Consider the following 22,541-nt stretch of genomic DNA (forward strand, 5'->3'; position numbering starts at 1 on the left):
GTTTGAAGGTGGGTGCGATTATTGATATATGGTGGCACTTTCTGCACGGGGAGAAATACTAACGTAGGGTCGGAATAAATGGGATAGAATGGAGTATGCAAGAGAGCTCCTCCTCCTTACAGAGGGAGAAGCCCGCATGATTCTGTTCTCCATTGCCCTGCACGCCATGCCAGCCAGGGCTGGACTGGGGGGGGCACCATCCCACAGAGAGGAAGCCTGCCCACCTGCAAGGCTTTTGCTACAATGGGCTTCCCACCCCCAGTCGTGGCTGTTGCCACTGGCATGACTTTTACTCGTGGAATTTATGTCTGGGTTGCTGAGTTGATGGTTCTAGTTTATTTTCCATTTTGATCTGGTTGATATACATGTTGCTATAACTTCAAGCCCACTGGTGGTACAATTGGCTATTCATATCCAGTGGACATCCTTGTGGTCTTGTGGTAGCAAGCATGACTTGTCCCCTTAGCTAAGTAGGGTCCGCCCTGGTTGCATGAGAGACTGGAAGTGTGAGCAGCACTGTCAGATATTCCCCTCAGGGGATGCAGCCAGCTTCCTATGTTCCTAACCCAAACAGATCAAGGAGGAATTAATATTATTTCATTATATTTTGAGAGAAGAGCTGGTCTTATGGTAGCCAGCATGACTTGTCCCCTTAGCTAAGCAAGGTCCACCCTGGTTGCATATGAATGGGAAACTAGAAGTGTGAGCAGCACTAGAAGAGATTCCTCTTGGGGAGGGGGCCGCTCTAGGAAGAGCAGAAGGTTCCAAGTCCCCTCCCTGGCAGCATCTCCAAGAGAGGGCTGAGAGAGAGACTCCTGCCTGCCACCTGGGAGAAGCCGCTGCCAGTCTGTGAAGACAATACTGAGCTAGATAGACCCAGGGTCTGACTCAGTATATGGCAGCTTCCTATGTTCCCCAGAATTACCAGCTAGGGGCAATGTGTGTATACCATCTACCTGATTGGGGGCTGGGGCAGGCAGTCCAGAAGCATGGGGGTTGGTGGGGGGCAGACAGATTAGATGTATGGAGGGAGGACAGCTCCATTAATAACAGATGTTGGACTACAACTCCCACCACCCCAGCCACAATAGTCCAACAACATCTGGAGACCAGTGTTCCCTGTAACAGGGTCTCCCAGATGTTGTTGACTACAACTCCTATCATCCCCAGCTGCAATGGTCTTTGGCCATTGGGGATTATGGGAGTTGTAGTCAACAGCATCTAGGAATCCCTGTCACACACTTGACAACCCCTGTATTAATGAGTATTTAGCCAAGTGGAACATCCATGTTGAGGAGTAGTGTATCTCAGATGCTGAAAAGCAGCAGTGAGGAAGAACTCCTTCCTTCCTGCTCAGCTTGTAGGCTTCCCAGAGACATGTGAATGAAACGTCTAGATGGACTGTTCTTAAGTTTGTAGATGAATAGAGATGTTCCCTTTTTGTGCATTGTGATCTCCTTTTCTAGGAAGATGGGGAAGACCACACAAAGGAGGCCTCAGGCCAGAGAGTCAGAGACCGTCCCGTGAAACTGTCAGCAAAAGCTTCATGTAGAATTAACTTGTGGAACTCACTGCCACAGGATGTGGTGATGGCTAAGGGCAGGGATGGCTTTAAAAGGAGATTAGACGGCGGAGGACACAGGTCTGTCAGCAGGTATAAAGCCTGATGGCCAGGTGAAGCCTCCATGTGCAGAAGCAGCCTGTCTTTGAATACCAGCTGCTGGGGAGCAGCAGCAGGTGAGGGCTGTGGCCTCCCTGCCCTGCCCCTCTTGTGGGCTTCCCAGAGGCATCTGGTTGGTGGGAAACAGGATGTTGGACTAGAAGGACCCACCCAGCTGTTCCGCGGGGCTCTCCTTGTACCTGTGGAGATGGCAGGAAATAAAGGCTGGTGGACAATATGTATGGCCAAGACCCACCCTTCACCTATGGGAAAAATTGGGGGTGGGGGGCTGCAAGCCAGGACTCCTGGGTTCTCCCGGTAAGCGGAACAATGTTTGTGGGGTGCTTAGCGGACTCTGGGAAGCAAGATTCCCCCCCCCCGCCCTCTCCTCTTGGTTTAAGTATTGGCAGGAGAGAGTTGGAGAGTGAAGCACAGGGGCGCCGAGGGCTTCTTTTTGGATGGGGTCAGAGGCAGCCTGGAGGCCCAATTCCAGAGTGAAGAGCAGCCTTGTCAGTGCACCTTGTCAGGAGAGGTTTGGAGGGGCGTGCTTGTCTGGAGGCTTTCACTCTCTCTCACTTGGAGTCTTTCCCCTCCAGAGTGTTGTGGTTGAGGGAAAGGCCTTCTGTGCATGGCCAGGGACCCTCTTGTCTTTCCGCATTCGTGTTTCTGTGACCCAGGACTACTGGCTTCTGGTGGAGAGGTGGAGACGGAGAGAGGTGGAGGCTGGACTTTGGAATGTGGGGTGGCCATGTGTGGGAGGGACGCCTGTGTTCCCTCTTCGAGCTCTGCACTTGTGTGCCAGAAGCCCCCTTGGGGCAGGGGCTGCCGAGCCCACCACAGGGATCTGAGGCCAGATGAGTAAGCGAGAATTGCCGTTGCTCTGGGACTCCAGTTGCCACGGAGATGCACGATACCCGTAGTGACTGCCACAGCAACAGGCCCATCCATGGCTTGGCAAGTGGGGGGGGGGAGAGGAGGGGGGTGTTGAGCAGGGAGGGAAGGAATCTCCCCTGAGTCCCCCTCCTGGCCCCGTTTCCCCCACCCCTCCCCTCCCCTCCCCTCGCTTCACGACCTGCGTTGGGGGCACAAAAGATGCCGGAGTAACACCTGGGGGTGGGAGAAGAGAGGAGGGTGGCCGTGGGGCTGGGTAGGTGGAGGGCACAGGCAGGACTGGGGGCTGGATCTGGGCCTGCTGGAAGAGAGGGCTCTGCAGCTCTGTGTGTGTGTGAGAGAGAGATTTTCTGGAGATGGGGAGGGAGAAGTGGGGTGGGGGGAGGGCGGGCACACGAAGGCTGCTTCGGTAGATTTACGGCTGGCTTATACCCGAAAGGGAAAAAGCAAATAAAGATCCCCCAAACTGCCCTAAAGGGACATTAATTATTAATATCAAGATTGTTCCTTCCCTGTGACCGCAGGAAGGGAAGGAGCGGCGGTGAGGTGGTCCCCTTTCTCCTCCTGCTGCATTTCAGCAGATGCTGGGAGATTTCACTCGCTCGCTGTCTCTCCTTCTCCATATTTATCTTTTTGCCTGCCTCTTCCCAAACACGCATCCATCTGTTCATCTGTCTTTCATCTGTTTATCTAATCGTATACCTCTGTCATTTGATGGTCGGCCCATCCATCCATCCATCCATCATTTCCTTTTCCTTCTTTCCCCAATGCTTTCCTTCCTTCCTTCTCCTTCCTTCCTTCCTTCCTTTATCATGTTTATATACCGCTTGGTATGTATATCTCTAGGCGGTGGACATAATCCAAATTACAATATAAAAACAAAGTAAAAACAATTAAAACACTTTCACAGAATAAAAAGCAGTTAAAGGCAATTCACGGAATAAAACAATTAAACAATTTCACAGAGTAAAACAATTAAACAATTTTAAGTTAGTTTTAGTTAAAAGCCTGAGAAAACAGGTGCATCTTAAGGGTCTTTTAAAAACCAATCAGAGAAGGAGGAGCTCTTATTCTGAAAGGGAGCATATTCCAACACCCGGGAGCAGCCACAGAGAAGGCCCGCCCTGGAGGGCAACCATCCTTCCCTCCGTCCTTCCTTCCTTCCTGTTACATTTTCTCCACCACTCTCTGTCTCAAAACATGCACACTTCCCCTCTGATTTCCTCCCATCCATCTTTACCCACCTTCAGGCATGATGGCAGTTCACACTTAGCATTTCAGACCCAAACACAAGATCCAGGAGTCTTCCTGTCACCGGATCCCGTCCCCACGTGCCCCCCACCCCACCCCGCAGAAGTCACGGGTTTGGGTTCCCAGATGCCTCCTTCTGCCACTCGCTGATGCTCTAGGTGGCACCAGATCCTCACCAGGCCAAGTTCTGTTCCTGGACGGAGAATCTCACTTTCCCTTTTTCCCCAGAGGGGGAAATTAGTTCAGCAATCTGGGGAGGCAGTTCCCATGCCAGCCCCGCTCCCTGGCTTTCTGTGCTGCCGGGGAGAAGGATCAGGCTGAACGTGGGAGTCAGGCCTGCATCCCACCCGCCTGCCTCTGGCCATCTGCCCGGCTGCGAGCTGGTGGCTCTCCGGGTCTGGCTGCCGTCCAGTGGAGCCATTCACCGGCAGGCGTTGCTATTGAGGATCCCGTTTCCGGCTCCCACCAGCTGCACCGAGTTGCAGCCAGACTCCTGGATAATCTCGCCCCCCCCCCGCAAGCAGTACAAGAACTGGAGATTTAAGTAAGGGGGGGTGGGTAGGTGGAGAGTCAGCGAGGAGGCCAGGTATTCCTCTCTCTTCTCTGCTCTTAATCAATTGCATCCTCTTAATCAGCCTTTCTTCCCTATCTAAGCCCCTGCCCTCACTCTCTGTGCCCACCAAATTGACAGTAATTTTGGCCCAAGTTCTCGATCCACCTGCATTTCAATAAGTGCTGCAGAAGCAGACTGTGGAAGTCTAGGATCCATGCTTCCATCAACCCGATTCTTTCCCCACCCAATGAGCTGAGGAGCCAAAACTATGTATTAATTTAATTCATTTTATTTCATATAAAATACTGGTGTGTGTCTGTGTGTGTGGGTGTGTGGGTGCGTGTGTGCCCTGTAGGGTGAGTCCTCTTCCCAGCTATCGACAATCAATAAAATGGTAAAAATAAAACCAAAACAGTAAACCAGCAGTCCATCAACCACCAGCTAAAACCAGCAATTCGGAGCTTTGGAAAACGGCAGAATTTTTACCACTCTGTGGAAGCAGCAAGCAGAGGGGCTTGTGGGAAATCCTTGGGAGGGAGTTCCAAAGAGGTTACAGGGCCACCAAAAGAGCCCTGTCCCTGGGGCCAAGGGAGGGCCAAAGATCTGGTCTTGTGAGGCTGGTTCTAGGGCCCAGGTGGTCTCAAGGGGGCAAAGATGGTCCATCCTTTAACTGTAAACCACCCAGAGATGCAAGTTTTGGGCGTTATAGAAATATGTCAAATAAATAAATAAAGATGGTCCATCCTGCATCTTTTCATGAATGCTCTCTTCCTCTCTCTCTATCCGGTAGATATTACCCTGTATATTTCTGTGACTAGGTGGTCCACCATATGCCTGCACATCTTTCATGCCGTAGAATGTAATGTCTATTGCAGGGCTCCACAACGTTGGCCCTCTGGCTGTTGCCAGACTACAGTTCCCATAATCCCCAGGCCACAGTGGCCAATATTACCTCCTACCTCTTGGGCAGGTTCCAGAAGGTGTCCCTTGGAGACTGTTGTTCTTCAAAACCTGAACTTTCTTATGGTGTCCCTCAAGGCTCCATATTGTCTCTGATATTGTTTAACATCCACAAGAAACCACTGGGAGAATTCATCAGGGGATTTGGTGCTGGGTGTTATCAGTATGCTGATGACTCCCAAATCTATTTCTCCATGTCAGCATCATCAGGAGAAAGTATAACCACCCTAAATGCCTGCCTGGAGGCGGTGATGGGCTGGATAACAAACTGAGGCTTTATCCATATAAGATGGAGGCACTTATTGTGTGAGGATGGAACTCGGGAGATGATTTTGATCTGCCTGTTCTGGATGAGGCCACACTTCACCAGAAGGAACAGGTATCCTGTCTGGAGATGCTTCTGGATTCAAACCTCTCTGGTGCCCCTGGTTGAGGCGGTGGCCAGAGGTATCTTCTATCAGCTTCGGCTGATACGTCAACTGCGTCTGTTTCTTGAGATAAATGTCCTCAGGACAGTGGCACATATGTTGGTAACCTTGAGACTTGACTACCGCAATGCGCTCTATGTGGGGCTGCCTTTTTATGTAGTCCAGAAACTGCAGTTGGTACAGAATGTGGCAGTCAGGTTGGTCTCTGGGTCATCTTGGAGAGACCCTATTACACTTGCAATGAAAGAACTACACTGGCTACTGATAAGTTACCAGGCAAAATACAAGGTGCTGTTTATTACCTATGAAACTCTAAACAGCTTGGGCCCTGGGTATTTAAGAGAACATCTTCTTCGCCTTGATTCCTACCGCCTGTTAAGATGATCTGGAGAGGTTTGCCCACAGTTGCCAGGGGCTCATCTGGTGGCTACTCAGGGACGGGCCTTCTCCGTAGCTGCCCCGAAGCTTTTTAATGTGCTTCCTGTTGAAATAAAAGCCTCCCCATCTCTGACAACTTTTAAAAAGTCAATTAAGACACATCTGTTCACCCAGGCTTTTAATTAGATTTACTGTTTTAATTTTTATCCTTTTAAAAAGGTTTAAATTGTTCTAATGTTTAAATTTTGTTCGAATTGTGTTTCTATTGTAAACCAGCCAGAGACGCAAGTTTTGAAATTTGGTAAATTAATAATAAGCAATTAAATAAAATATTCAGGGCTGATGGGAGCTGACAATGAGTGTACAGTGTAAACAGGTACAGTCATTCATGTGTTGTGCTGAACGCAGGTATGGAAGAACACTTCCTATCTGTACATACATTTGAGGGGACAGTATCCAGGTTCATTTCAGGCACAGTCATTCACACAGACACAAGTACGGGTGTGCAGACATCTGAGTTAGATGTCTAATTCAGCGCAATACCAGAACATAATGTCTGAATGAGGCTTAGGTGGTCCATCACATGCCTGCAGCTTCAGCCCTCCGGCTGTTGTGGGACTACAGTCCCCATAACCCCCAGCCGTAGTGGCCAGTAGCCAGGGAAGATGGGAGCTGTAGTCCAACTTCTGCTGAACTTCAGCCCTTGTCTGTGGGCTGGGCTGGGCAGTCCCCATGCCCCGGCTTCTTCCTTCCCGCTCTGGGAGAGGGGGGGGGGGATATAAAGGCCTCCTGGCTGCCTGTTAAAAAGCTTCTGCATGGCAAGAGAGCGTGTGGGGTGTGTGGGGGGTGTCTGTACCCCTCCCCCGTCCCTGGGTCACTGTTGGAGGAGTGTATGGTTTGCAGTGAGCTAGGGAGAAAAAAACACTGGTAAACTCACAGAGGAGGGTGCCAAAGGCACTCCTTGCCCAGGGCACAATTTATCCCAGGGCTGGCCTCCCATCACTCTCCTCCAACCTGTGACTCCAGTGCTGCAGCCAAGTATAAGTGGCAGTCTCTAGCACCTGCTGGAAACAGGCACTAGGTTTGTTCACCCAGTCATTTGAACCTAGGCTGAATGTGGTTGTGTGAACCCAGGCCAGGGTGGGGTATGGCCCAAGATCCCCACCTTGGCATCATGGGTCACATAATCCCTTCAGGGCTGGTGGCCCACATTGAACCCAGGTCTGGACAGCTGTGTGAACCCTCCCTGCTCCCGGTTTTGCAGGTGCAGCTCTTAAAAAAAGTGGGCTGCTGCTTCCGACCGTTTTCCTTGCTGATCACCAGAGTTAAATTTCTGTCCGACACCAGCTTTCCATCCAGCAAGAAACAAAAAACCCAGGAGTGGGGGCTGTGACAGGGGAGGGTTGTGACTTTGGCTCAGGTTTGATTCCCTGGCTGGTGGCGGGACCAGCAGTGGGGAGGGGGCAGTTTCAGCCTTCACCTCCGCTGTGCCTCAAAGTGCACCCTTTTGTCCTTCCTCCGTGTAAGGGAGAAGTTTCTCTCCACGCCACTGGAGAAGAAATAAACGGCTGCCACTGGGGACACTTTCCCCAATAAGCACAAGACTCCTTGCCCGCCCACGCTCCAGTCCCTGGACATTTGGTGCCTGGGAGTCTTTCAGGCACCGGAGGGCCCTCTCCACACCTTTTATTACAAGGTGCCTAATTAAAGCATTGGCATTTTTGGTATGGGGCGTGGGCGGAGCTGCATCTTTGGGGGTGTCTAATTGAGGCGAGGGTGGGTGGGCAGGGAATAACAACAGTCACCAGAGTGTGAGCATTTACATAGTCTGTGTCTGAAGCGTACTGAACTTTATCTCAGTAACCTCTGTAGCCGCTTGGATTGACTTTCAGTCAATCTGATCACACAACACCCCACTCCCGATTCTCGTGCCGTGGGGTTGGGGAGGGAATGGACCATCCGGGAGGCTTCTCACCTGGAAGCTTTTCACATGGGGCTTTTGAAACCCTTTAACTCCCATCTCCTCCGGAATGGAGCAGGGGTGCTTCCACATATTGGCCAGACTTGCGCTGAAGTCTCTGCCAGCTATCGGGGAGCCATTCACACACAATTCGGGCATTTCACTGTGCATCAGAGTGTAGCCTGATTTATATCCGGGGTAAAAAAAATCCCACTTTTTGCATTGTGGGGTTTTTTTGGGGGGGGGGGCAACTCTGAGTTTGCAGTACAGCCTCCCAGTAAACTTGCAGTAAAACCTGCTGTGTGTAAAAGTCCCTGGGGCTTTCTTCCAATCCATTCACACATTTGTGACAAAGCCTCTGAGCTGGTATCCAGTAAGTCAGGGGTTCTCAAGCATGGGTCCCCAGCAGAGTTCCCTCTCACAGGGATTCCCAGATGTTGACTACAACTCCCATAATCCCCAAGCAAAAGCCATTGCAGCTGGGGATTCTGGGAGTTGTAGTCAACAACATCTGGGAATCTCTGTTAAAGGGAACACTGCTCCCCAGATGCTCTGGTGACACTGCTCCCTCTAACATTGTTGGGACGACAACTTCCATAATCTCCTTTGGCTGGAGGTGACCGGACCCCCTGCAACAACACCTGGGGACCCCCTGCAAAAAGAGGAGGAGGCCAGACGTCTCGGCCAGAAGACTGAGAGATTTCTGGAAGACGCTCAATCCTGCTGCCCTTATTATTCCTAGTCTCATGAGTGGGACGTGGTGGGGGGGTCCTCAGTGGTGACCTTGCAGGTGCTCAGAGGCACCCTCCCCGTCCTCCGCATGGCTTACCAAGTTCCAAGGCTGAATGCTGCAAATGGAAAAGGTGCTCAAGCACTGAGCGGAGCTCACAAGCTTCATGAAAGCGCATGAATGAGGCCCGTCTAGCTCCTGAGCAGGATCCCACATGCTAGCTCTCTCTCCCTGCCCAGTCCATGTTTTTAGCATGACCTTGTCACTCCTCCTCTTCTTCTTCTCCTTCTTCTCCCCCCCCCCCCCCGCCACAAATAACACCGCCAATTTCCAGCCATGGGAAACAGGGTCCTCTGTGTGTGTCTGCAAGAGTTTAGCAGAAATGCAAAGCTTCTGCCTCACCCTCTCCTTTCTCAGGGCTGGTCTCTGAGTCTCACCTCTCATTTATCTCTGACTTGGTGCAAGTTGGCCTTGATTTAGCAAACTCTGGTGTTCCTTCCAACTTAGTGGCTTGCAATTAACCCCACCCTTCCTCTTTATCACAATAGCACCCCTTTCCTCATTCTTTCCACCTGTGTTTGTGGGGCTGATCTCTTTGTGTTTTTGTGGGGATTGTGCAGTTTCTGGCTCAGGTAGAGTGGGTGGAGCTTGCAGCAGAGGCGTGTTGTCGGGCAGCTTGTGGGAGGAGCCACAATTCCTCCACTGGGTGGTGCTCAGACAGAGACCCGCACTCTTGAGGAACAGGCTCAGGCCAGCAGGAGATTGCAAACTGGAAGAAGAGAGTTTTGTGGGGGAGTTCAGTAGGGAAGTGTATGGGGAAGTCCAGAAACATTCCCTCTTCAACATAAGGGAACCCCAGCAACAACTGCACAAGGGGAAGGTAAGTACAACCTTTTTTTTTGGAAGAGTGATTTAATTGGTTAAATAACTGTAACAGCTTCACCTAAGATCTAGTTTTCAAGTGAACAAGCCCTCTATAACCCCAAGCAACCAGCAAGGACTAGTTAGGATGGTAGAAGACCAGCAGGGGAGTGGGTGTTACCCAGTGCATTGCCCCACATGGCATGTTTGACCCAGTTTCTTGGGCAGAAGCCATGGGTGTGTGCTCTGTGCAGTGCACTCCTCACTCTCAGGGATCATGTTCCCTCTCTTGAAGCCAAGGTAGCTGACCTGGAGAAGCTCAGAGAGGTATGTGGGTGAGACCTGCAGAAATGCGATAGAGGCATCCAACTCTCCGGCTGGTCGCTCCTCTGCTGTCACGGAGAACAAGGGTCTCGGGGGAAGGAGGACATCATTCTGAGGAAGAGAGAAATGCTCCCTTAGAAGGGACCCTTCCTTCGATGTTGAACCCATATCCTCTTGCACAGAGGATACTCCTCTGGGGGGTGGGGACCTCCTAATAGTGGGTTATTTGACCCACTAATGGGTCTGTGACCCGCATGTAGACCACACAGTGACTTGCTTGCCTGGTGCGAAGGTTAGGAACATAAGAAAGCTCGCGTGGATCAGGACCAAGGCCCATCTAGTCCAGCATCTTGTTTCACACAGATGCCTCTGGGAAGTCCACAGGCCTGCCCTCTCTCCTGCTGTTGCTCCCCTGCAACTGGTATTCAGAGGCATCTTGCCTCTGAGGCTGGAGGTGGCCCACAGCCACCAGACTAGTAGCCATGGGTAGGCCTGTTCTCCATGATGACATGTTGCGGACGTCACATGGTCTCTAGATAGTCTGTTAGGCAGTGCTGGGGAGGGGTCAGCTGTCGTGGGGCACGTCGGCACCCACAATGTGGGGGGAAATAGTCAGGAGGTCCTGGAAGCCCAATTTAGGCTGCTAGGTAGCATATTGGACTCCCAAAGTAGCATCCTTCGAAGTGCTACCTGTTCCACACACAGGGCCAGCGAGAAAGGTGGAGCTGAAGGGTCTCAATGTGTGGCTGAGGTGGTGGTGCTGGCAGGAGGGATTTAGATTTGTTATGCACCAGGGGTGGGTGGGGGGGGGCGCTGCCGAGGAGGTGGGGGCTGCGGCAGGAGGCACCTTTAAGTCAATTAGCTGGTGCTTACATCCCGAACTGCTGCAACTGGACGCTCTACCCAGCAGCAGCAGCGCACTGCCCAGCTCCCACTGGGCTTCGCCACTTAGCTGGCGGAGGCCATTTGTGTGGCCAGCATGAGTGGAGGCCAACTGAGCAGCAGAGTTGATTCCCCGCCACATCGGGTGCTGGGCGGATCACCACTGCTGGGGAGAGCTTTCACGTGTGGCTGTACAGGAGGTAAGCCCCTCCTAATTTACACTTAGAGGTGCCTCCCACAGCCACTAACCACCTTAAGTGGCGCAGCGGGGAAATGCTTGACTCACAAGCAGAAGGTTGCCGGTTCGAATCCCCGCTGGTACTATATTGGGCAGCAGCGATATAGGAAGATGCTGGAAGGCATCATCATCTCATACTGCATGGGAGGAGGCAATGGTCAACCCCTCCTGTATTCTATCAAAAGCAACCACAGGGCTCTGTGGGCGCCAGGAGTCGACACCGACTCGACAGCACTCTTTACCTTTACCTTTACCCACAGCTGCAGCGCCCACCTGCTCCGGAGGTGCCTGCTCCAGCCACTGCTGTTAGGCACTGGGAAATGCTTTAGGACAGGATGAGCCCGTACAGATCCTCAGAGGCAAGATGCCTCTGAATCCCAGTTGCAGGGGAGCAGCTGCAGGAGAGAGAGCATGCCCTCCCCTCTTGCCTGAGGGCTTCCCAGAGGTATCTGGCGGGCCACTGTGGAAAACAGGAGGCTGGACTAGATGGGCCCCCTTGGGCCAGATCCAGCAGGGCTCTTCTGTCCTTAGAAGGGCTGGGCTCCACTTGAACCAAGACAGAACCAGACTCCTGGCACTTAAAATCAAAAAGGTCACAGAGCAGCTTTTAAACTGACCCCTGGGGGAAATACGGCAGGATAGTTCAGGGGAAATCATCCCTGAGGGTGGAGATGTAAAGCTCCTAGATCATTGAAAATAAGATAGGGCAGGATTTGGAAGTGAGCATGCCGTGGGATATGATAACTGGTCAAAGGGACCAGAAGGCTTCAGGGGAGAAGGCAACGCCAACGGCATTTGGAAAGGGACACCGTATTTTAAGTGTTGGTACGCAAATGCTAGAGGCCTCTGAGCCAATATGGTAGAGCTGAAGTTCTTGGTAGCAAATGAGAACAGTGGGAACTGGAGAGAAGAGCCTGTGGTAGCAAGCATGAATTGTCCCCTTTGCTAAGCGTGGTCTGCCTTGGTTTGCATTTGGATGGGAGACTGCATGTGTGGGCACTGTAAGATATTCCCCTTAGGGGATGGGGCCACAGCTCAGTAGAAGAGCATCTGCATGCTTGGTCTCAGGTTCACTTTCTGGCAGCATCTCCTGGTAGGACTGGGAGAAATTCCTTCCTGAAACCTTGGAGAAGCCGCTGCCAGTCTGTGAAGACAAGACTGAGTTAGATGGACCAAGGGTCTGACTCGGTATCAGGCAGCTTCCTATGTTCCTAACCAGAGGGATATGGTTATTCTTGGATACAAACACTGTGGAAAGGCCAAGGTGGGGTATTTGGGGGGTAGCGTATTATTATTATTTATTCGATTTCTATACCGCCCTTCCAAAAATGGCTCAGGACAGTTTACACAGAGAAATATTAAATAAATAAGATGGATCCCTGTCCCCAAAGGGCTCACAATCTTTAAAAAATAAAAAATAAAAGATAGATACCAGCAACAGTCACTGGAGGGATGCTGTGCTGGGGGTGGATAGGGCTAGTTGCTCTCCCCCTGCTAAATAAAGAGAATCACTATGTTAAAAGGTGCCTCTTTGCCAAGTTAGCAGGGATAGCATAGCACTCTGTTTTAAAGAAGGGACAGAATCTAGCAATCTAGAAAACCTAAGGCGGCCAGAATCCTCCACATAAATATGGTGGGGGCAATATCAGAATGGTATTACAGTCATCCCTTGCCAACCGCAAGGGTTCCGTTCTGGCAAAACCTCACCATTGGCAAATTCGTGGTTGGCGAGCATTTGAAATCAGTGGGAATCAGGGGGTTAAGGGAACTGCAGTCTCAAGAAGTCTGAAAAATCAAAGAAAAAAATATTAAAATTTTGCAAAAAAATCACCCAGAATTCCTTAAAATCACCAAGAATAAGCAAGAGGAGTGAGCAAATTGAACTTTTGTAAAATTTTGAACCCCCCAAAATAACTCAAAGGCACTATTGAACCCCCAAAGCCCACTCAAAACCACTTTAAATCGCAAGGAGTTGGCAGGGTCAGCAAGAGGAATTAGTAGATTGAACCTCTGAACCTACCAAAATTCCTGAAACCCGCATCCCCACCATCACTAAAAAATCTTGCCAAACTGCGGATACTGGGGTCGTGGTTGGCAAGACCGGTGGCAAAATTTTCCATTCGTGGGTACTCAAAAGCGCAGTTGGGAGAACCACTGTTGGCGAGGAATGACTGCATGTTGCCAGTCTTCTGATCAAAGTGCTGAGGGTGATCTGGAGCTGGGGAGAGAAGCCAGGGTGCAGCAAAGAGACCAGATTTCTGGAAACTCTAAACAGCTGGCCTTAGAGCAACTGGTCATGGAACCAACCGGAGGGAAACAGACCTTGCACTTACTCCTGAAATGCGCTCAGGACCTGGTGCAGAACAGTGGCTGGTGTCCCAACCAAGCACCCGCATTAGGAGGCTCTGCGAGAAGGTGATGGAAGCCCAGCTCTCCTCCATGTGTGGTGTTGCATAAGTGGGTGAAACCTCCATAGGAGGTTTCATGCCCATAGGAACATAGGAAGCTGCCATATACTGAGTCAGACCATTGGTCTATCTAGCTCAGTATTGTCTTCACAGACTGGCAGCGGCTTCTCCAGGGTTGCAGGCAGGAACCTCTCTCAGCCCTATCTTGGAGATGCTTCCAGGGAGGGAACTGGGAACCTTATTTTTGCAAGCAGGAAGGTGCTCTTCCCAGAGTCGCCCCATTATCCCTTAAGGGGAAGATCTTCCAGTGCTCATGCTTCTAGTCTCCCATTCAAATGCAAAGCAGGGGAGACCCTGCTTAGCAAAGGGACAATTCATTCTTGCTCCCACCAACTGGCTCTCCTCTCCTAGACAGTATATGTGGAGAAGGACTGGCAGAGTTGAATGTGGGCCCCTACCACTTCCCCACAGAGCTTCCTAATGTGTGTGTGTGTTAGTTAGGATGCCTGCCAATGGCTGATGTGCAATGAAATTCAGCATATATGCAAGTGGAGAATTTCCAAAGAAGTCCAGCATGGGCGCTTTTGACTTCAAGAGAGGAAACATCTCAAAAATAAGGGGACTAGTGAAAGGGAACCTGAAAAGGAGAGTCAAGAGAGTCAAATCACTGCAGAGTGCATGGGGGTTATTTAAAACCAATAAAAGAAGCTCAGCTATAATGTATATTGAAAAGAAATAAAGATGCCACCAAGTCCAGGAGGATGCTAATCAGTAGAGTCAAGGAAGCTATAAAACTCAAAACACTTCCTTCAGAAAATGGATGTCCTGCCCAGATGAAGAGAACAAAAAGGGCAACGAACCCTGGGAAAAGGATATGTAAGGAGACCGTAAGGCATGTGCAAAATGTTTGAGGAGCATATGGCTAAAAACATCAAGGGGGATAATTAAATACATCAGAAATAGGAAGCCTGCCAGGGAAGTGGTTGACTTTAGATGTCAAGGGAGTAAAAGAGATGATTAAGGAGGATATGGAGATAGCAGAGTAGCTGAATGAATTATTTGCATATGTCTTCACTACAGAGGATATATAGCAGATGCCTGCACCTGAACTGAGCTTCTCAGTGAAGGAGTCTGAAGAACTGAGTCAAATAGAGGTGACAAGCAGTGGTGCATCTAGGTAATTTTGGAGCCCGGACCTGAAGGGATTTGGAGGGGCCCCCTGGCTTGAGGCCGGGTCGGGGGCAAGTTAAATCTTTTTTTTATATAGCTTTTTTCAACCACCGCTGTATGGCGAGGATGTGGAGACAGGGGGTGGCTGGCGGGGTGCGGACCGAAGCAGGGGAGGCAGAGGCGTTGTGCAGAGAGCCCCTAAATGGGCCAAAAACAGCCCGACCTGTTGCCGCTACCTCCCCCGCCTCAGTCCGCACCCTGACGGCCACCCCCTGTCTCTGCTACCATCCCAGCCGCACAGCAGCAGTTGAAAAAAGCTTTCTAAAAAGATTTTAACTTGCCCCTGACACACTTCCTGCAGACAGCGGTGGGGCAGGCGCCGAGCAGTGGCGGGGCTCTCGGGAGGCCCTCCCAGAACATTTGGAGGCCCCCTTGGAGACAGGAGGCCACAGATCAGATCCCCAAGGTCTGTGGCAAAGTGCGCTTCTGGTGACAAGAGACAATGTTCCAAGGCATCTTGAAAAATTAAAAATTAACAAATCACCAGAGCCAGATGGCAACCACCGCAGAGTTCTTAAAGAATTCAAATGTGAAATTACTGATCTCCTAGGAAAAATATATGACTTGTCCCTACAAGTCAGGCTCTGTGCCAGAGTATTGGAAAATAGTCAGTGCAACACAGGTTTGTTTTTTTTTAAAAAGGGATCCGGAGGATCCGGGATGGTTTGATATCCATTCTGGATAAATTGATAGATAAAGTAAACATATAGAAGAACAAGCCTTGCTGAAGGAGAACCAGTATGGCTTCTGCAAAGGTAAGTCTTGCCTTACTAACCTTTTAGAGTTCTTGGAAAGTGTCATGTACGGTAGATAGAGGTGATCCAGTTGACATTAGAGCAGTTCACACATGATCACAATTAGCCTTCTGCCTTGCTTTGGGAGTGGTGTGTGTTCCTGTTTGCTGGTGGTCTGTATTTTAAAAACAAGGCCGTCAGCACACAGTCTGTGCTTTTGTGTTCAGCAGAAGCAGCAGCAGCAGCAGGGTCAGAAGGATTTTCCTCCCACCTCATTCAGAAGTTGTGTAGGAGGGAGCCCTCCAACCCATCCACTGATTAGCACACACGATCACAAATGGCACCTCCAGCCTTAATTTTAACTGAGAGACTATCAGTAAACGGGAGCACACACAGCTCCTGAATCAAGGTAGGAGGCTTCTCATGATCTTGTGGACTGCCCTGTTTGAAAAGCTGTTGATAAAATCCCTCATCAAAGGCTCTCGAGTAAACTGAGCAGTTGTGGGATAAGGGGACAGGTGTTATTATGGATTGGTCAGTGGTTAAAAGACAGAAGGCAGGAATCAACTAAGAAATTGGGCCCCGCAGGGATCTGTTCTGGAACCAGTGCTTTCTAATTTATTCGTAAATGATCTAGAGTTTGAGGTGGCTGTTGCAAGGTGGCCAGATATGCAGATGAAACTCAGCTATTTAGAGTGGTGAGAGCCAGGGGTGTAGCTAGGGGAGAGGGACCTGTGTTCGCCCCTCTCGCCAGTGGGTAATGGGGAAAAGAAGGAGGGGTGGAGCTGGGGGCCCCGGGTTCTTTGAACCTATCCACTCCATTATAGCGACACCCCTGGAAATCCAAAATAGTGAGGAGCTCCAAAAGGATCTCTCCAAACTGGGTGAAGGGGCAACAGAATGGCAAATGCAGTTTAGTGTAAATTAGTGTAAAGTGATGCACACTGGGTGGGTAGAGAATCCCAGCTTCACATATACAGTGATGGGGTCTGAGTGGTCAGTGATGAACGAGGAAGAGGATCTTGGGGTCATGGTGCATAGCTCAAGGAAAATGTCAACTTGGTGTGCCGGCAGCTGGCTGTGAAAAACGGCAGATTCCATGCTAGGGGTCATTAAGAAGGGGATTAACAACAACAACAACAATATTTATATACCACTTTACAACAACAGTTTCCAAAGCGGTTTACATAGAGAAATAACAAACAAACAAATAAATAAGATGGGTCCCTGTCCCCAGAGGGCTCACAATCTAAAAAGAAACATAAGACAGACACCAGCAACTGCCACTGGAGGGATGCTGTGCTGGGGGTGGATGGGGCCAGTTGCTCTCCCCCTGCTAAATAAAGAGAATCACCACATTAAAAAGGTGCCTCTTTGCCCAGTTAGCAGGGATTAAAATAAAACTGCTAATATAATGTCTTCCTTTTGTGGAAAGGCTACATTGCGGGTGTGTGTGTGTGTGGGGGGGGTAGTTTAGGGGGGAAAGTGACTAAAGGGAGCCGTGATAGAGGTCTATAAAATTATGCATGGTGTGGAGAGGTTGGAGAGAGAGATAACTTTTTCTCCCTCTCTCACAGCACTAGGGCTGGGGGCGTCCTATCAAACTGATGGCCAGGAAGTTTAGGACTGAGAAAAGGAAGTACTTTTTCACATAGCACACCATTATTCTGTGGAATTCTCTGCCACAGGATGTGGTAATGGCCCCCAGTTTGGATGGTCTAAAAAGGGGGCTTAGATGAATTTGTGGAGGACAGGGCTTTCAATTCCTACTAGCCTGGATGGCTACAGACTACCTCCAGGCTCAGAGGCAGGATGCCTCTGATGAGTGCCCGTTTCAGGGGAGCAAGGGCAGCAGGAGAGAGGACCTGCCCTCCCCTCTTGCCTGTGGGCTTCCCGGAGGCATCTGGTGGGCCACGGTGGGGAGCAGGAGGCTGGACTATTCAGCAGAGCTGCACCTGTGCTCTTCTCCTCGGTCCATCTGCATGCCCACTCTTATAATACGCTTCCTCTCCTTAATCCTCCCACATGCTTTCTCTCTCCATGACTCGCTTGCCATGTTCACATCCCGCCCTCCATCCATCCTGCCTTAATGCATAGATATATCCACCCATTCTTCATAAAAATTCCAACCCACCAATTCTTCTCTCTTTTTGTTCCTCCTCCTCTCACGCCACAAAATTTCAGCTGTCCAGTCCCCTTCTGCCTGCCTGTTCGTCCTTCCATCCATCCATCCATCCATCCATTGTTTGGAGGAAGTCGGGTTCTGGCATACTGTTCCAGCCCCTCTCTCTGGGCCTTTGGATTCTCCCAGACGCAATTTTGTACTAATTACATGTTCCTGCCTCTAATTGCCACGTTGTGGATGATAAACAAAAAACTCCAATTTTATTTAATTAAGGACCTGGTAGAATCCACCAGGGAGGAGCAGGGAGGGATGGCTTGGGGAACCAGAAAGGATGCATCCTTTCCTCTGCAGAGCAGGTTCCCACCGGGGTGGGTGGGGTTTGCTCATTACAGTCTGTGGTCAAGGTTCGCGGGAAACGTGTGCCCTGGCTAGGGGTTGTCTGGATGCAGTCACCATCCAGGGCTGGAGAAACAAGGTAGCTTTTAACTTCCCCCAGAAAGTTGGTTTCCTGGAGGCATAATTACCACTGTGCATTTATACCTGTTCCTTTTGCCTCGTTGTCAGCCGTGGTCCAGCAAGTTCAGAGGTTTTCAACGCTCCGTTTGGATTTTCAGTCTTGGACCTCAGTTGCTTGGGACAGCAGACCTGGTCTTGTGGTAGCAAGCGTGACTTGTAATGGCTTGAACCAGTGTGGTGTGGTGGTTAGAGTGCTGGACTATGGCCAGGGAGACCTGAGTTCAAATCCCCATTCAGCCATGAGACTTGCTGGGTGACTCTGGGCCAGTCACTTCTCTCTCAGCCTAACCTACTTCACAGGGTTGTTGTGAGGAGGAACTTAAGAATGTAGTACACCGCTCTGGGCTCCTTGGAGGAAAAGCGGGATATAAAATGTAATCAATCAATCAATCAATAAATTTTCCCCTTAGCTAAGCAGGGTCCACCCTCATTGAATGAATGGGAGACTTGATGTGTGAGCACTGTAAGAGATTCCCCTCAGGGGATGGAGCCACTCTGGGAAGAGCATCTCGGTTCCAAGTTCCCTCCCTGGCAGCATCTCCAAGAGAGGGCTGAGAGAGACTCCTGCCTGCAACCTTGGAGAAGCTGCTGCCAGTCTGGGTAGACAATACTGAGCTAGATGGACCCAGGGTCTGACTCAGTATATGGCAGCTTCCTCTGTTCCTGTGCTCTTGGCCTGGCTGTAACTTGACTGCATTGTGTGCAAGCATTTAGGACTTGCACGCCGCCCGTTTCCCAGGGTAGGAGCTCTGAGTCATCAGTGCTGGGTCTTGAGCAGCCCCTGGGAGAGAGCTGGGAGCCCAGAGTTGCGAGCCAGGTAGCATCCCACTTAATCCAGAAGAGAGTCTTTCCAGGCCAGAGGAGCCAGAGGGACACAGGACGCGGCCATCGTCCTCCATATGGTCTGCACTGATTCACAGCGCCTCTCCCAGGTTACAGGCAGGAGTCTCTCCCAGCCCTCTCTGAACTGATCAGAACCAAAGGGCTTGTCTTGTCCAACATCCTCCTCTTTCCCACAGTGGCCAACCACAGGAAGGCCACTGGCCTCCCCCCCCCACCGTTGCCCCCCAGCAGCTGGTCTTCAGCACCTCATGGAATATATGTATTCACATTTGTTTAAGTGGTGGGTCGTGTTCTTTTGCCCTGGTCTTTTCATCGAGACGTTCGTGACAGTTTTATTTCGCCCTTTTTAGTGAATTTGCCAGGTATGTCTCTTGAATTTGATGTTTCTCGCCTCCTTCCGGACCAGAGCCCGACTATATCTTGGAACATGGCTGGGTTCTGTGCCACAGCCTGTAGTATCCAGCAACCGTGAACCAAAAACTAATTGCTTTCCAGGTTGTTTGAGTATGTAAATGATTTCCTTGATGGTTTTGCATACTAAATCTGTGTGGATCTTGCATGTTTTGCATTCTGTGTGATTTAGTGTCTTAACAGCTGGTCACTGACCGTAATAAAATTTCATTCATTCGCTCACTCATGTTTGTGGAGAGATAGGCTGCCTCTGAATGTGGAGGCTTGCTCTTGCCCTCATGAATAATGGCCGTTGATAGACCTCGGCTCAACAAGAAGGTAAAAGCAGGTCCGGAAAGGTGTCAGTGCTGGGGGGAGTTGGGTTCCCTGGGGAGAGGGTCTCGGGAGTGGAGGGTGAGCCTTCCTTCTTTCTGTCTTTTCCGTCTGTCCGCCCCCCTGTTTCCTGTCCCTGGCCTGTTTTTCTCTTCCGCCTCTTATTCACCCACTCCTGTGCTTCTCTCCCTCCCGCCCTCCCCTCCCCTCTACCTCTAGGTGTGTCTGTCCAGTGCAGCCGGACGTTGCTCCTGCTTCTGGCCCAAGATGGAACGCAACAGACGCCCTTCCTCTGCCGGACGGCCCGCCTCTGCTTCTTGTTAAGACTGCCACGGCTCCTCCTCCTCCTCCTCCTCCTCCTCCTCCTCCTCCTCCTCCTCCTCCTCCTCTCCGCCTGCAACTGCAGCCTCTCCTGGTTGTTTCCTCCTCTTCCTCCTCTTCCTCCTCCTCCTCCTCTTCTGCTTTGGTTGCCTCCGTTCCTTTCTCTTCTGCTTCTGTGACGAAGACCCGTTTTCTCCCCCGGCGTCCTTTGCCCCGTGGAGGCCACCATGTTCCTCTTGCCCCTGAGTCTCATCCTGCGGGTGCTGAGCATCCGGACGGGCTCAGCCCTCCTCTTCTGGCTTTTGGGGTTGGCCCTGCGCTCGCTGCCTCTTTCGGGGCAGAAACCTGAGGACAAGTACCCTGTGGTGCCTACCAATTACGGGAAGCTGCGGGGGATCAAGAAGGACCTTAACAACGAAATCCTGGGCCCCGTCGTCCAGTATCTGGGCATCCCGTACGCCACGCCGCCCATCGGGGAGAGACGTTTCCAGCCCCCCGAGGCCCCGGCTTCTTGGTCCGAGGTGCGCAATGCGACAGCCTTTGCCCCCGTATGCCCGCAGAACATTCATGGCATGTTGCCCGGCATTATGCTCCCCGTCTGGTTCACCGACAACCTGGAGATTGTGGCTGGCTACGTCCAGAACCAGAGCGAAGATTGCCTCTACCTCAACATCTACGTGCCAATGGAGGACGGTAAGCATGCGGATGGGGACGTGCCCGCTGCCTTGCACCCCCTTTCCTCCCCCCGCCCCTCCAGCATGAAGGTGAGGGTGCACCTTCCCCATCAGAGGGTGACTCGTGTAACCCAGAAGCAACCCCCTCCCAAGTTGCCTTAAGGCAAGGGTTCTCTGACTTGGCTCCCCAGGTGGTGGTTGGATTACAACTCCCATCATCCCCAGCCACAGTGGGAGTTGTAGTCCAACCACCACCTGGGAACCACGTTGGAGAATGCCTGACTTAAGCAGTACCCATAACCCACCACAGTGCCCCACGGCTCCTCAAATCAGTGCACCCTCCTCCCGCATTCACTCCCTGAATGGCACCCACTGTCTGTCTTCTAACATCCTGCCATCCAGACCTTGGTTTTTAGTTAGGCAGAGAATCCCAGAATTTGTGCCAGAGCATGCAGGGCCAAGGTTCCCCTCCTCTGGGGTCCCAAGTGCAGACCTACTGCCCATAAACACACTGCTGCAGGTTCCTAGGCGGCTTCCCAGCACAGCCTTAACCCCTGGCCGCCCGGAGCAGGGACCTTGTGCAGTTTTCACAGCGCCCCCTGCCTGCTGACACTTGCACTCCCAGGAGAAAGCCCTTTTCCTCAGTCGCCGCAAAAGTGGTGATGGAAGCAGATGGGTTCTTATAATGCAAGCGTTGCTGATGGCATGGCAAAAACCATGCCAGGTCCCTGCTCAGTTTGTGTCCGGAGGGCCAGATCATGCTAGGAAGGAGCCCGGAAGCCTGCAGCAGCTTGTGAATGGCGAGTAAGATTGTGGTGGGAGGTGGTGCAAAAGCTTTGCGCATATCCCGCACTTCATTGCTCCATGGAAGTGGCCACGTTGAGGGTGTCCGTCATGGGGGCAAGGATAGCTGGCCGCCTGTCCTTTGGTGGCCCCAATGGGAAGGGGGAGGAGTACCCCTCCATCCTCACCCTTCTTCCCTTCCTGGACTGTGTCCAGGGTCTGGGAGGGAGGGAGGGAGAGAGAGAGAGAGAGAGAGAGAGAGAGAGAGAGAGAGAGAGAACAGCTCTAGACTCAAACCTATCATGATTTTTCCAGCTTCATGTCAAAGCCGTGTTGCACCGTAGTTTCCAAGTGGAAGCAGGCACCTAGCCTATTTCGGCCCCAGACTTGATAGTGACGAGGAGAAACTCCCACCAACATGCCCTGTGCAGTCCCCTCAAGACCCACCTGGCCACGGGGATGGGAGGCGGCAAGGTCCTTCTTTCCTTCTGTGGAGGTTTTCCAAGAAAACGAGGTTTGGGCTGGCCAGCGGTTTGGGGAAGGATCATAGCTCAGTGGCGAAGCGTCTGCCTTGCCTGCAGTAGGTCCCGTCCCCGGCAGCATCTCCCGGTAGGGCTGGGAAAGCCTCTTGCCTGCAACGCTCAAGAGCAGCTGCCAGTCAGTGTAGACAGGACTGAGCTAGATGGACCAAGGGTCTGCTTTGGAATAAGGCAGCTTCCTATGTTGTAGGAATTTTAGTTTAGCTGTAGGATTAGGGCAGTAGGCGTTAGGCGAAACGAGCCAAACATGTAGTGTTGGCCTGTAAATGCCTTATAAAAAGCAAGGCACACATTCAGTGAGGATTAGGGGTCTATCAGAGGCTAAATGGAGCGTCCACGTTCAGAGGCAGTCTACCTGTGAATACCAGTTGCTGGGGGGCCATTGGGGGGAGGACTGTTGCCCTCCTGCCCTCCTGCCCTCCTTATTGGCTTTCTGGAGGCATCTGGTTGGCCGCTGTTGGAAACAGGGTGCTGGACGAGATGCACTCACTTTGGTCTGCTCCTGCAGAGCATTTCTGATGTTCTTACT

General features: G+C 51.4%; 1 protein-coding gene across 3 annotated transcripts in view; it reads left to right on the plus strand.

Moving 5' to 3' along the window:
* NLGN2 (neuroligin 2) overlaps positions 1–22,541 on the plus strand; it is a 60,433-nt gene that overhangs the window by 2,521 nt on the left and 35,371 nt on the right. For 2 of the 3 annotated variants that reach the window (XM_053261897.1, XM_053261898.1), the window contains exon 2: positions 19,915–20,709. The exons of the other annotated variant lie outside the window; for it this stretch is intronic. In XM_053261897.1, the coding sequence (XP_053117872.1) occupies positions 20,244–20,709 (466 nt within the window). In that variant the 5' untranslated portion in view covers positions 19,915–20,243. The remainder of the gene's footprint in view (positions 1–19,914; positions 20,710–22,541) is intronic. 3 annotated transcript variants of the gene reach the window in all.

Source organism: Hemicordylus capensis, chromosome 6 (genome assembly GCF_027244095.1).
Source record: "Hemicordylus capensis ecotype Gifberg chromosome 6, rHemCap1.1.pri, whole genome shotgun sequence".
Taxonomy (NCBI): Eukaryota; Metazoa; Chordata; class Lepidosauria; order Squamata; family Cordylidae; genus Hemicordylus; species Hemicordylus capensis.